Source organism: Pholcus phalangioides, unplaced genomic scaffold (assembly GCF_987345545.1).
Source record: "Pholcus phalangioides strain wild (caught in Gottingen) unplaced genomic scaffold, Ppha-v1.0 ptg000003l_1, whole genome shotgun sequence".
NCBI classification, from domain to species: Eukaryota; Metazoa; Arthropoda; class Arachnida; order Araneae; family Pholcidae; genus Pholcus; species Pholcus phalangioides.
In genome coordinates this window covers 30,526,907-30,540,865 of record NW_028301596.1, presented here as the reverse complement: position 1 = coordinate 30,540,865, position 13,959 = coordinate 30,526,907, and the positions used below count along the sequence as shown (strand labels likewise).

At 32.4% G+C, this 13,959-nt stretch overlaps 1 protein-coding gene across 2 annotated transcripts in view; it reads right to left on the bottom strand.

The window, feature by feature from the left end:
- The window catches only part of LOC149088387 (KICSTOR complex protein SZT2-like), a 110,526-nt gene that overhangs the window by 28,773 nt on the left and 67,794 nt on the right, over nt 1–13,959 (bottom strand). For both annotated transcript variants that reach the window (XM_089247470.1, XM_089247469.1), the window contains exons 40-44: nt 13,442–13,572; nt 11,748–11,868; nt 6,887–7,051; nt 5,147–5,243; nt 2,754–2,921 (exon numbers count right to left, since the gene is read on the bottom strand). In XM_089247470.1, the coding sequence (XP_089103596.1) occupies nt 2,754–2,921; nt 5,147–5,243; nt 6,887–7,051; nt 11,748–11,868; nt 13,442–13,572 (682 nt within the window). The remainder of the gene's footprint in view (nt 1–2,753; nt 2,922–5,146; nt 5,244–6,886; nt 7,052–11,747; nt 11,869–13,441; nt 13,573–13,959) is intronic.

Here is a 13,959-nt window from a genome sequence, read left to right as displayed (position 1 = left end):
TTAGATACACTACGATAGAGTGAAAGAAGAAAAAAATGTTTGAGCCAGGGTTGGTAAAAAAACCGGTTTTTTTTTGGTTTAAACCAGGTTTTTTTGGTTTAAACCGGTTTTTGTTTTAAATAGTATTAACATTAAAAACAATGAAATTTCTGAAAAATCATTCGAACTTCTAATAATTAACTAAAATAAAATTATTAATGTAATTAACACTATTCCCATGCCAATTAATCAATAAATATTTATTACATTTTAACAAAAACCAACTTTTGCAATTTCATTATTTTTTGCTTAACTCAATGGATTACTGTGTGTTTGAAAATTCTTTTAATGTTATTATTAATCATATAAAATATAAAGGTTTTTCTCCAGTTACTTTCAGTATACTTAATTAGGAAGTTATTTTGCAAAAAGTAATAAAATCTAGGTGAATATAATGTATTTAATGAAGCATAAATAATGCAGATTAATTAGCAATGATTTATGATATATAGGGTGATTATAACTAAGGTTCTGATTTCAAAACACTGTAAAAAAAGAACGATTGTCAGAATAACTTGAAAATGGACATGAATATTTCTGAAAAAATTCAATTTTATTTGATGAAAGGGAAAAAATATTTGAAAATGTAAAATTAATGACATCATCGAACATGTGGGAAATTTGCTCGCAGAATGGAAACGATAGCCAGTCATGGCAGAATGATACCTTAATTATAGCATTTCACGATTTCATAATTCATGGAAACATCACAAAAAACGAAGTAATTGAACAAATAACTACAACTTACTTAAGAAATGTTAAATATGTTGTCCACCGCATGTTCTGGCTATGAGGTTGAAAGCACAAAAATTCTTATTCAACAACAGAATCGGAGTATGCCCTATGGTCATAATGTAGATGTGCTTGCAATTCAGCTTTATTAAACCAAACGCCCCCCCCCCCCCCGTTAATATTCCTGAGGAACTTCTAACATATAGGGAATGTGCTGGAGATTGCAATTCACCAAAGTTTGCAATCTGACCACTGTTTATAACATTTTGAGGTACCCCTCACAGCCAAAAGTTGCAACGGTTAAGGTGCATCCTGTCAAAATGGGTCTTCAGCAGCTTCTTTGCTGGTATTGTAATGTGCATCTTGATAGAAGTTCTATCCACACACTGATGCTGTGGAAGTGCCGAAATGATGTGGTTGCACAAAATAGATTATACTGCTGGCCAAGTACAGCATAATCTACTTGCACATTTTGTACTTTTTTTTTTGCGAAAAAAACTTCCATTGCTTCAGGAGTATTCATGCAAATTTTCAAGTCATTCTGATCAGTACTTATTGTATAGTTTCGGAATCAAAACTTAAATTATAATCACCCTGTATATAGCTGATTATTTTTCATAAATCTGTTTATGCGAAAGAAAATGAAAATGTATGTGAGGTAATGTAACTACTAGTACACCAGTCTTTGTCCTTTAAGGACAGTTGGTGTCTTTATTGGATTATAGGACCACCTGGCCCTAGTATAATGGTATCACTACTGTAGCTGCTTCTTTGTGAAGGGAAAAAGAAACCCTGTGAGATAATACACCACTACATTTAGATGTGTGATGCAATCCTTATTCATGAATTTGCTAAAGATAGAGCATCAGAATGTAGCCAAAGGGTAGAAAATGTTGTAAGAATGAGAAATTTTGGCTTTTGTATATAACTTTAAATAACTAAGATACTTCATATGAAAAATATATATATATTCTGGCCACTTTTATGAGACTTTTTGAAAAAAACCACTTATGAAATATTATGTCATTTAAAGATATACCATCAGAATGTACCCCAAGGATATAAAATGTGGTAAAAATGAAACATTTTGGCTAATAATGAACCAATATGATATTTTTCAAGGAAAAAAATTATATTTAGGCAACTTTTATTTGATTTTTTGAAAAAAACTAACATGGTTTAAACCAAACAACCCTGGTTTGAGCTAAATCTAAATGGATTTAACCTATGAAGACAATATGCTATAGGAGAGAAACATATAAAACATTAGAAATGGATTACCTTTTGGGTTTGATAATACGATTAAATAATCGACGTTTGGGTGTACTCAAAATTCTAAAACGAACACAGCTATACGCGTTTCGGAACTATATGAAGTTCCTTCATCAGTAGCAGAAACAAAGAAAGAAAGAAAATATTGAAAAAACTCCTTATAGCGGGAGTTACTCGCTGCTGTAGACAAGAGTCAAACTCAAAATGAACCGGCAACAAAAGAGTAGAGCAAGAGGACGGAAAAAAGAAAAATGAAGGAGCCAATCACAACCGAGAACGTGATAGTGGTGCTGATGGAGAAGAATAATTATTGTAGAAACTGTTGCTAGATTTTTGAGAAGGGTGGTGTGCTAGATAGGTCATTGACCAACTGGTTTGTGTCATTTGTTGCCGGTTCATTTTGAATTTGACTCTTGTCTACAACAGCGAGTAACTCCCGCTATAAGGAGATTCTTTAATATTTTCTTTCTTCTTTGTTTCTGCTACTGATGAAGGAACATCATATAGTTCCGAAACGCGTATAGCCGTGTTCGTTTTGGAATTTTGGGTACACCCAAACGTCGATTATTTAATCGTAATATAAAACATTATCCGAGAAAATTAATTATGCAACGTGACATTTATACATTGAAAGATCAATGTGTGAATGTGTTTGTAAATAGATAGAAATGATATAGAAAAATATATATAAATAAAAAACAATTTTATACCAGGAGTTCTAGTTTTTTTAGGAACATGAAGAGTTGTTGAGGTAAGTTCATCAAAGTCATTCTCAGACAGTCCATCCTGGTAAGCAGAAGGATTTGGAAGGGAATTGTTGAAATGCTTGAATGGATGACCTTGGCCAGTAACAAGTGATAAGATAATGCAAGCAATTCCTGAAAGAAAATTGAATAGCAAAGAAATCTAAGCAAATATTTATATATGAAACATTTTTTTCATAATAATTCACACACAAAAATACACCCACAATATTCACACCTTCATAGGGAAATATTTAAAAATGATTAATCAAAAGAAAGATTATGTTTTGAAAAAGAATTTCTGAAAAGAATACTGATCAAGTATGGCTGCAAGAAGAAAATAATCTGTCTAAATGTATATGTAATGTCATTTGTTTGCAGAGTTGGGGATCACCTTGTATGTGTATTTAAATTAATACTTTTTGATTATAAAAAGAATGATGCTACTCAAGTGCAAACAAAACATTTAGTACACATTTAGTTTGAATTGGAAGGTAGTCAAGTATAAAACATTCCTCTTCATTAGATTTTTACCAAAAAAATAATAATCATCAGCAACAGCCATCTTCCATTCAGGGTATACTACATATGAAGAGCATAAATAAAATTTATAATTTACTACCTCTAAGGCCCCTTTCACATAGAGCGGATGCGGGTCCACATACCCTTTCACATGAGCCCTAAAGATGCGGACTAAACGTCCGCATCTTTAGTTTGAAATTTATGCATAAAAACTATTTTTTTGCCATTTCCGTAATTATTTTTCTCCTTCAACCTTGATTCAGAGAGAGAGTGCCCATAGGCAGCCTAGAGCCCATTCTTCGGTGGTTAAATCTAGAGCCCCATAGAATATAGGTATAAAGACAATGCCATCTTAAAGCATGGGCACAGCCCGGGGGCCTCAAGAGAAGAGGGGCCTCACAAAAATGAGATCTGGTTGAAATTTTCTAGGATTTGCCAGGTAGAAAACCTGGTAGAAAAATTTGCCTCCGAAAAACCACTTGGCCCGGGGGGCCCATGATACTCTTAAGACGGCCCTGTATAAAGATGCCTTCAGTTTGATCCTCACAAGTAGTCGATGGGAGAAAATAAATTTAATCTTAAAATATTTTCAAATATTTGGTTGAATTATTCAACTTTTATAAAACTTTATAGTGTAATCCCGGCCTTAAGCCCAGATTACACTATAAAAATTTAATAATTCTTTTAAAAATGCAACCAATAAGCTGATCGGTTGCGTTTGAGCAAATGCAACCGATATTATTGGTTTTAATTTATTGGTTGCTTTTTTCAAGTTTTATAAAATAATTTTCATAAACCTTTTAGAGCGAAGTCCCATCCTTAGATTAGTCACTTCTGACATATAAGATTTCACTTTTTTTCTTTAGTTTATAGACTCAATATACTTGTATGTTTCGGGGGGGGGGGGGGGGGCGCACCAAAATTATTCAAGTGCTTAGGGCCTTCAAACGTCTTAATCCGGCCCTGAGTGAATGCTGTACGTGGATAACGTATTTAATAAAAGTATTTTTTTTTAAGCTTAAAAGATTAAAAATTAAAATATATATATTTAAAATAGTTCCAAAAATATTTATATTTTTAAAATAATTTCAAATATTTAAAAAGAAAAAAATTAAATTATTTAATTAAATTTAAAAGTTATTAAAATATGTAGTCAATTAAATATTCATAATGAACAGAACAGCTTATAATTTTGGTCCTATCCGTTTTATTGTATAAAATTATAAAGTATGGACAAGAGCAGTTTAAGTTGCTATATCTCCTTTACCTCAGAAGGAAACAGAGGGATAGACGTATATGGGTACATCCTATTGATGAACAGGGACTTTCATATGGTGTTTTTAAGGGTATTTATGGCAAATAATTAAAAAACTTCCGTGCAAAATCATCTTTAAAAAGTAGCCAAAGATGCAGATGAATTCGCTCTGCATCCGTATCATGTGAATAGCTCAGAATAACCTAATTGTCAAAACTTGTATGTGCAGATGTGGAGCCTGCACTTAGGTTTTGACACATGCAGGCGATGTCCGGACCCCCATGCCGCTTGAACACTTCGAAGATGCGGGAGCATTTTGGCTCCTCTGAAAGGATCAGTATATTCCAATTGTTAAAACTTCTTCCAGACCCGCATCCGCTCCATGTGAAAGGAGCTTAAATTCTAAACAAACATTTATAGAACAATTGACCTTCCTGACATCAAGCACTTTTTGTGATAAAATGATCACAGAATCTCTAATATTTGAAGAAAAAAAGAAAATGTACAAGGAATTGAATATAACATAAGATGAACAAAAGGGTGATTTTTCTAATTAACTGACTTAGTTTTCCTTTTTTTTTACCTTTGCTGCCAGAATATCCAGATCCCTGATAGGAGTGATACAAAAATATATCATTATCTTCCACTTGAGACCAGTCAGAAGATTCCTGGGAAAATGCCTGTAGGTGATAAAAAATGTAATAACCAAGCTACCAAAAAAAAATGGCTGTCATAGTACATTATATGTGCTATCTTCAACCTATTGCTTGTCAAAGCACCAAGAGTGCTTTGAGTGCTCAATGCTTGTGTTGTGTCCAATTTTGGGCTTGCAAGCACTTGATCAATGCTTTAATTAAACACCCTGTAAAAATTGTATTTATGTAGATTTCAAGTACAAAAATGTCAAAGTTGCCATAAGGGTTGCTATTCTTTTGATGATGATGAGCACAGGCAGTGCTCACCACTCGAGAAAAGTTGAAAACCCCCTGTACTAGGACATATTTTAAAAATTACTTGTACTGAAAATACAGGGTTATTCAAAACGATGTACGGTACTTTAAAATACTATAATAAACTCATTTTTAAACATACATACCAAAATGGGTTTAAAATAAAGGAAAACTCAAAAATTTTCATTTTATCACATTATAAATGCTCTATATGACTTCCTTGAATAACACGGATAATGTCCAGATAATAGTCTAATTCTAACCAAACTCGTTTCAACATGTCTGGTGTCACTAAGTTCACAGCATTACATATGTGTGTTTAGGACACCCACGTTGTGTGGTTGCGGTGGCACATACACATTGTCTTTCACAAAGCCCACAATAAAAAGTCACATGGTGTGATGTCAGGTGACGTCGGAGGCCAAGCATATAGCATTATTGCTGAGATGCTATTTTTAGTTACAGCGATAGTAGTGCCATCACAGCTCCCATAGCGCTACCAGCTAAGGGGAATTCGAAAAATTGAGAGTTTTTCTTTATTTTAAACCTGTTCTAGTAAGTGTATGTTTAAAAATGAGTTTATTATAATATTTTAAAATACTGTACATCATTTTGAATAACCCTTTATTAAACATATACACTTTTGTATTCATTTCTTTGATAATAAATTTAAATGTAAAGAATTGCATTAAACACATGTAAAGAAATCATTCAGGAAAAGGAGGAAATGGATCAAATAGTAAATATGACTTTGTACATAAAAGAAATGTGTGATTCTTAAAGTTAAAATTTTCATATGTTACAGCCATGACACAAATATATTCATATAAAGAATAAGATTATCTCAGGCTAAGGGCTGTAGTGACTGAGTATCAACTTGATGGTTTTCCAACCTCAACAATTAATATCAGATGAAATAGGCTGAAACTACTAGTTCTGTTTGTTTTGAGACACAAATACGAACTGATCTCCTTGTTAAAAAGTCTTGTCACAGAGGGAAACAGGCCTACAATGGTATATTATTCAATCATTACACTTCACACAGTCAGAAAAATAGATAGCAGAAGGCAGCAGTACACATAACAAGCATTACACAGAAACAAACTTCACAGAAAATTCGCTACACGTACACACACATTCCAATATGTACCAATTCGTTAGAAGTTCAGCAGAGGAATATGGATGAGCTTCTTCCAAAACAATAAAAGGAAAGAATAAACAAAAGAGTAAAAAATTTTGCTGAAAAATATTTTCTTGAGCTAGTGTATTGTATGAAGTACTTCATAAGGATAAATATGCATAAATTATGATTTAATAAATTATATCTGCATTAATATGATGTTGAAATTTTTGTGCTTAATGACTCTTTTTACCTTGAAATGGTTTTCTTTTCTACTGTCTGTATATTTCGGATTATGTAGAAAATGTAGCATATTCTGGCGCAAGTATATCTGTATTGAATGAGCATAACACAGCTGTTTTACAGGTATAGTAAAATGTGTTTCCCTCGTGGGTGGCTTCTCAGGATTCTGAATGAACTGGGAAAAAAAATTAATATGTGTATGTCATTTTACAGACATTCATGGAGGAGAAACTCATTTTTCTATAATATAAAACATTTTCATTAATAAAGACAAATATATATATAATTTATAACTGCCTTTATTATTTACTGATTACATTTTTAATGTCTATGTTGTTGACAAAATTACATACACTACCATTAACATTGTACAAATTTTGCATAGATGCACTTCAGAATTTAAATGCAATCAATTCTTAGGAAAGAGTTGGACACATCTAAACAGATCTCTAAAAACTATTAGAATTTTGCACATACAGTAGAACCTTGATTATCCTGGGGCAGATTAAAGTAGGCAAGGGGATTAAGTGAGATGCAAAATTTTAAAACTTCATGAAGGAACGTTCAAGAGAATGAACGGGAAATTATTGCTTGTATAATATAAGGTTGAGGGTAATTAGAAGGTATTATTATTGAAGTTATTGTTACTTGCATTATTCAATCTCGTTTTGTACAAACAGTGGTCTTCAATAATAAAGAAAGAACAGAAGTAAAAAAAAAGAAGAAAATGATTGTCTGTAGTATTCCATAACAAATCATATAATCATAAAAAGGTAACAGCTGTGTTCATTGATATTAGCAAGGCATTTTATTCAGTGAATTGGGATATTTTATTAGAAAAACTTGAAAATATTGGAACAAGAGGCCTTCCCATTGACAGGTTCAGATTTTTTATTACAAATAGGAAAGTCGGTAAGAATTAATAAGTGGAAGTGTTTTTAAAATAATAAATACAGGTGTACTCCAGGGATCGGTTTTGGGACCAATACTTTTCTTAATTTATATAAATGAAATACATAATGTCAATATTTCTGGTCATTTGCAGATGATACTGTCTTAATTTGTGCTGCTGACACAACTGAAGATTTGATAAAAAAATTTAGAAAAAGACATTTACACCATAAATAAAAGAATTAAGAGCATTGGACTACAGCTTAATGCAAGTAAAACCAAATAAATGCATTTTAATTTAATGAATCTAAATACACAGACAACTGAAATTAAATTTCATGAATGTGATGATTTTCATCCAGTGATACTATTTATAATTGTGCTTATATAGAAAGAGTAATAAATTATAAATATCTTGGATTAGTTATCTCGTCCAACTTGAAATGGAAAGATCATACTACTTTAATTGTCAATAAACTAAGAGCAATTATGAGTTTGATGTTTAAACTAAACATCAAAATATACAACAGTTGAGAGACGTGTTCTATGCATGGGTATTCCCATATATATTATATGAATTAACTGTCTGGGGAGGAACATACAAAAATTCTATTCTATCTTTAAGACATTTATATGATTTTTTTCAGCAAGATATTCTACACATTATACAATAATTTTTTGTAATGTGATGTATCATTAATTCATTTTAATGTACATCAACTTCATTTATATAAAGTATTGCTGTTCATGTATAAAAATCGTGACTGGTATCCCAACAGAGCAATTACACAAAGTAGTACTATGAGAACAGAAAATCTATATATCATATACCATTACCAAGAAAAACAATTTATAAAAAAATCTTTATGCTTTCTTGCCCCAAGGTTATGCAATGAGTTTAATGGTATTAATAAACAGCTTCCACTTAATATGTTTAAAAGAGGCATAATAAATTGCGTATTTGAAATAATGAATATTGAACAGTTCATTTTATTTTATAATTAACTAATCACTGTAATTTGAGAGAGAAGGGTAACATTTAAACAAATTTAAGTAATATTCTAAAAAAAAGTTAATTTTGATATTGAATATCATTGTGTAATATTATTAGTATTGTTGTTTTTTTACACTTTCAAGGTTGCCGAGAAGATTGTCCCATTCGTGTTACTGTTCATGGAAGGATTATATATATCCCTTTGAGTCAACTATTGTTTGTTTTGTAGTTTTCTTTTTGTCTTGTATGTTTTTGACCTTGTCTAAATAAATTATACATATGAAGAGAAAATTTTTTGCTTTGCTTGCCACGACATTAAACTTTAACCTTATTCGAAAGAGGGAGGGTCATAAATGCTTTTTTTATAATATTTTTCATAAATCTCTTTTTCCAGGGCCTATCTAAGTTTGCTAAGTTTGATCGCAAAAATTTGATTAATAGTAAAGATGATTGATATATTTGCAGACACATGCTGTTTAGATTTTGGGGCAAAATTATAAAATTATGAGGAACTGGGCAAATGCCACATTTGTAGGTTCAGAAATTCTGCCCAGCTTATACAGCAACCATGCAATTGAATTTGTTTTGGTGAATTGTTTCAGATAATGTCTCTCACAAGCACTCGAGATGGCAAATCATGAAGCAATTTGACAGACAGCAAATTTATTTTCTAAAACAGCTATTTACAAGCAGCAATTTGACTAAACACACCAAACAAAGAGCGGTTTCTTTCACATCCAAATCTCTTCAAAAACTCAAAAAAAAACCCTTACAGTTCGGCTCTGGCGGCGCTTTTGTGCAGACAGAGAAAAGTCTGGAAGCTCTCTCTTGGCGTCTTGGAAGCATCTCTTGGTGTCATGACACCGCCAGATCAGAGCTGTTGCCAGACTTGCAATGTATGTCATTAATTTGGAAAGATTCACAAAGATTGTAATGTTGATTTACTGGCAAAAAAAAAAAAAAGACATAATAAATCTTATATATAAATGTGAAAGTATGTATGTATGCTCTTTATACAAATCCACAGTTTTAGACCGATCGTCGCCAGATTTTGCATATATACCAAACAGGTCCGGGATTGAACCGTAGGCTACTTTAAAAGTTCGTCAGAGCTGGGCAAATACCCGAAATGGGCGAAAAACTGCCGGGCAACAATGGTTTTGGGGCCTCAACAATTACTTTTGGAACGTTTACTTTGGTTACCGTGGTTCCCAACAATGCATTTCAGACGTGTATATGTCTTTACAATGGTTTGTCACATCTTTAACGCTGCCATCATTACAGTTTATTCCTTTATAATGGTTTGGCTCTTTTCCAATACTCCCAGTAATTGAAGAAAACCCTGGAAGCGCCAGATATTTTTGCTTGCATGTATACAGGATGTCCTGTAAGTGCGAATGTGGCCTTTATCTCATCAACCACCCATCGTGGAGGTATAGTTTCAATTTAAAAAGTGCTTAAAAGGAGTTTGAATAATATTCGCTGCAGAAGCTGGACATCTGACGTCACTAACAACAGAGAACAACAACTACGACGATAAAACAGGGAATAAAAATGTTCTACGCCAGCTGATGAACTCAATGCTTGCCTCAAATCATCAGCACTCTACTTCACCAAACACCAACTCTGGCCATATCGCTACATTGCAATTTACTGCCATTAGTGAGATGGGTTGGAAGTGAAGGTTCTGTCTATCGGTGGTCGCCTCGAGTTTGTTAGGACATCAACACTCTGGCACGAAGCTAAAAAATTATCATTATCCACCAACATGCGAGTTCAACTGCAAAATGACTCAGCACTGCTATCATTTTCACATCAGTTGATCAAACTTGGCAATGGAAGAATTCCCGTAGACCCAAGCACTGGACTGATAATGTTCCCAAATGGATTTTGCCAGTTATTATATATATAAACTCAGTTCAAGAACTTGCAGACAAAGTCTTCCCAAACATTCAACAAAATCACCGAAACCATGAGTGGCTTTGTGAGAGTGCGATTCTGGCACCGAAAAATGAGTGTGAACAAGATCAACGGAAAAATCCTAAAAATTATTCCGGGAGACTCCACATCTTACAAATCGGTTGACACTGTCACAGACGCAGCGCAGACAGTTCTGTATCCTGCAGAATTTCTGAACTCTTTGGATATTCCGGGTGTGCCACCACACAATTTGACCCTCAAAGTCGGAGCACCTGTAATGCTTTTAAGAAATTTGGAGACACCGATACTCTGCTATGGCAACAGACTCTGCGTGAAGAAATTGCACAATTGCATCATTGAAGCAACGATTCTAACTGGATGTTACAAAGAAAAAGAAGTCTTCATTCCACGTATCCCAATCATCACCGAAGAAATGCCATTCACTTTCAAGCGATTACAGTTCCCGATTCATTTAGCTTTTGCCATGACAATCAACAAAGTGCAAGGTCAGTTGTTAGCAGTGGCAGGTATCAACTTACTTGAGCCCTGTTTTTCACACCTTTTCGTCACCTGTTCGCGTGTTGGTAATAGCAAAAATTTGTACATCTACACACCAGATGGAAAAAGAAGAAATATTGTGTATCCACAATTGATTGCCTGAAGATTTTAATTAAAATATTTAAATATAAAAGTAATTTTCTCTTACTTGATGCAGAAATTTTTTTGATTAAGAAGTAATTAATAAGCTATACATATATAAATTTTTTACGGGCGGGCAACATCGCCGGGTATCAGCTAGTGATAAATAAAATCTATTTATATAATTTTCGTAACAGTATTTCGCCTTCCTTTAAATCAGATTATAACTTATACACTTTAAACTGGTAAAACTCATATAAATGTATATTTCATTTTAACTATTTTAAGACTGCTGTTGTATTATAATTAGCTCTTTAATCCTAGCAGTTTTATCACGGTTTCTTGATTATCAGTGACCTTCTTTCCCACAACTACCCTGTATAAATGAGATTCTACCGTACTGATAAAATAAAGATATTGAAAATACCTGTACATCTTCAGGAGTAAGTTTACAATGTGGGTTGCGAGACAACATCATGATTATCATATCCAGAACCCCTTCATTAAGTCGATTTTGGAGTACTTGTACCAAATCTAATTTTATTTCACTACCTTAAAAAAAAAGAAAAAAAAATTTAGCATGGGACACAAACAGTAAGTGGAAATAGGAATATGAAATAACACATGCCATTATTTACTAGGACTAATTTTGAATGAATAAAATTGAATTTCAATTTTGAATGCATTCAAGGTTCTTTATATATCAAAGCATTTTCCTCATATATTATAGATAGAGCAGCAAAACACTTTTTTTATGCTATTTATTTAAACCTCTTATTATGTCACACTATTATATAAAAAATCTGATTTTCAATAACTGAAACCAATAGTTATTTTGAGATAAAATATATTTTATAACTTCAACATTTATATCAATTACATATATCTGTTTAAATATGTGTGTTTCAAAGCTTTGTAAGTGAAGCATGCAGACTTTCACAGCCAGCCAGTGCCCTAAGTTCTCCCCCCCGTCAAGGTAAGCAGTAAGAGCTAATAAGCAATGTTCCCTGGAATCTGTGCATTCACGAGGCAGAACACTGCTAAAATTGCTTTTGCGCCCACATACAGCAAATTTACCAGAATCAGGGTATAAGAAGATTCCAAGCTAAAGAGATATCCAGAGGTATTTCAATCACTGAGCATTTTATTCACAATGTGAGGTACATATCGTTGGGAGTGGGGAGAGGCGGCAGGGTGGTTAAGTGTCAACTTTGCAGAGATAACCGAGACTAATGCTGCAGCTATATTGATAGTTGAAGAGGTGACTGGACCAGGTTCATATCAGACTGCAACCAAAAAAAACTTTGTTTAGACCAAACACTCACACAGGAGTATGGGTTGATTTCTAAATGAATGTGGGCAGAGAGAAAAAAGCTAAGAACGAGATTTAAATGAATTAAAGTAGATTTTTTCCCTATTAAAATTGTTACAACGTTTGTGAATTTTGATGGACTCAATATTCACCTGGGTATGAAAATTGTTAGAGATAAAAGTGATGCGCCATTTTTGAGGAATAAAATTATGATCATGCATATATATTGGAATTTTTTTTCATGATTGAACATTTGCACGAATGCAGTGGATAGGCCAAAAAATATGGTACATTAACTTTTTTTAATTAGCCAATCAATACTAAATAATAAAAAACAATCATTATTAAAATGAAATGCAATAGATTATTTGAATTGTGCAATTTTTTTCTTCATTTCCCCATTTTTTCTACTGTCCAGTACAGAATGATCCTGTTATCAAGTGGTACTGGTGATTAAGTGAAGAGAGAGACTGTCTATGACACACTATTTATTCAAATAATTAGTTATTCCATTGGAAATATGTGGTAGTGAGGATATGATTGAAGAAAAATGAGAATCGTTGAAGGAAAAACTGCTTGAGGCAAATGAGAACTCCTTTGACCAGAATAACTGGCAAATTATTGAAATTAATAATCTGATTCAAATATATTTGTTAAGAAATTAACCCCATGTATTTAATGAGAAAAAATATAAACTACATATTAATTTATATGAACATATATGAAAGGAAGACTGAGAAAAAACTGAATCTGTCCTATGAAATTTTCTCAATTTCCTTTGATTGGAAAATTAATAAAAAAAATTTTACTTGCCGACTTCTCCTATACCATGTACTTCCAGAGAAACACAACGTTTTGTGTATCGTGAAGTTGAAACTATAGATGATGAATCCTGCCGATCAATATCTGAATGTCCAGAATTTACACGTGGACGAAATTCCTATTGGGAAAGTTTCAAAATTAATTTTAAAAGACAAAAGTAGCAATGTGCAGTGAATCAATTCAGAAAAAAAATGCTATGCATAAAAATTCATTTTTCTTTATGCATAACATTTAACTGTATACAAAACAAAAACTAAAAACAATGACAAGTTGTTTTTTTTCTATGCTACAATTGTGTAAAATTTAATTTTTTCTTGAAGCATAAATACATCGCAAAAATTAAATGTGAAGAAATACATCATTCAAAAGAAATAATTCTACAATATAATAATAATGGTAATTCAAATTTGTTCATTTATTTGTGATGCTTTTCATGTTCTGAACTATATTTGTTATCTGTTTTTAAATAACACAATGAGCATAAATATTTCATGAATACTTATTG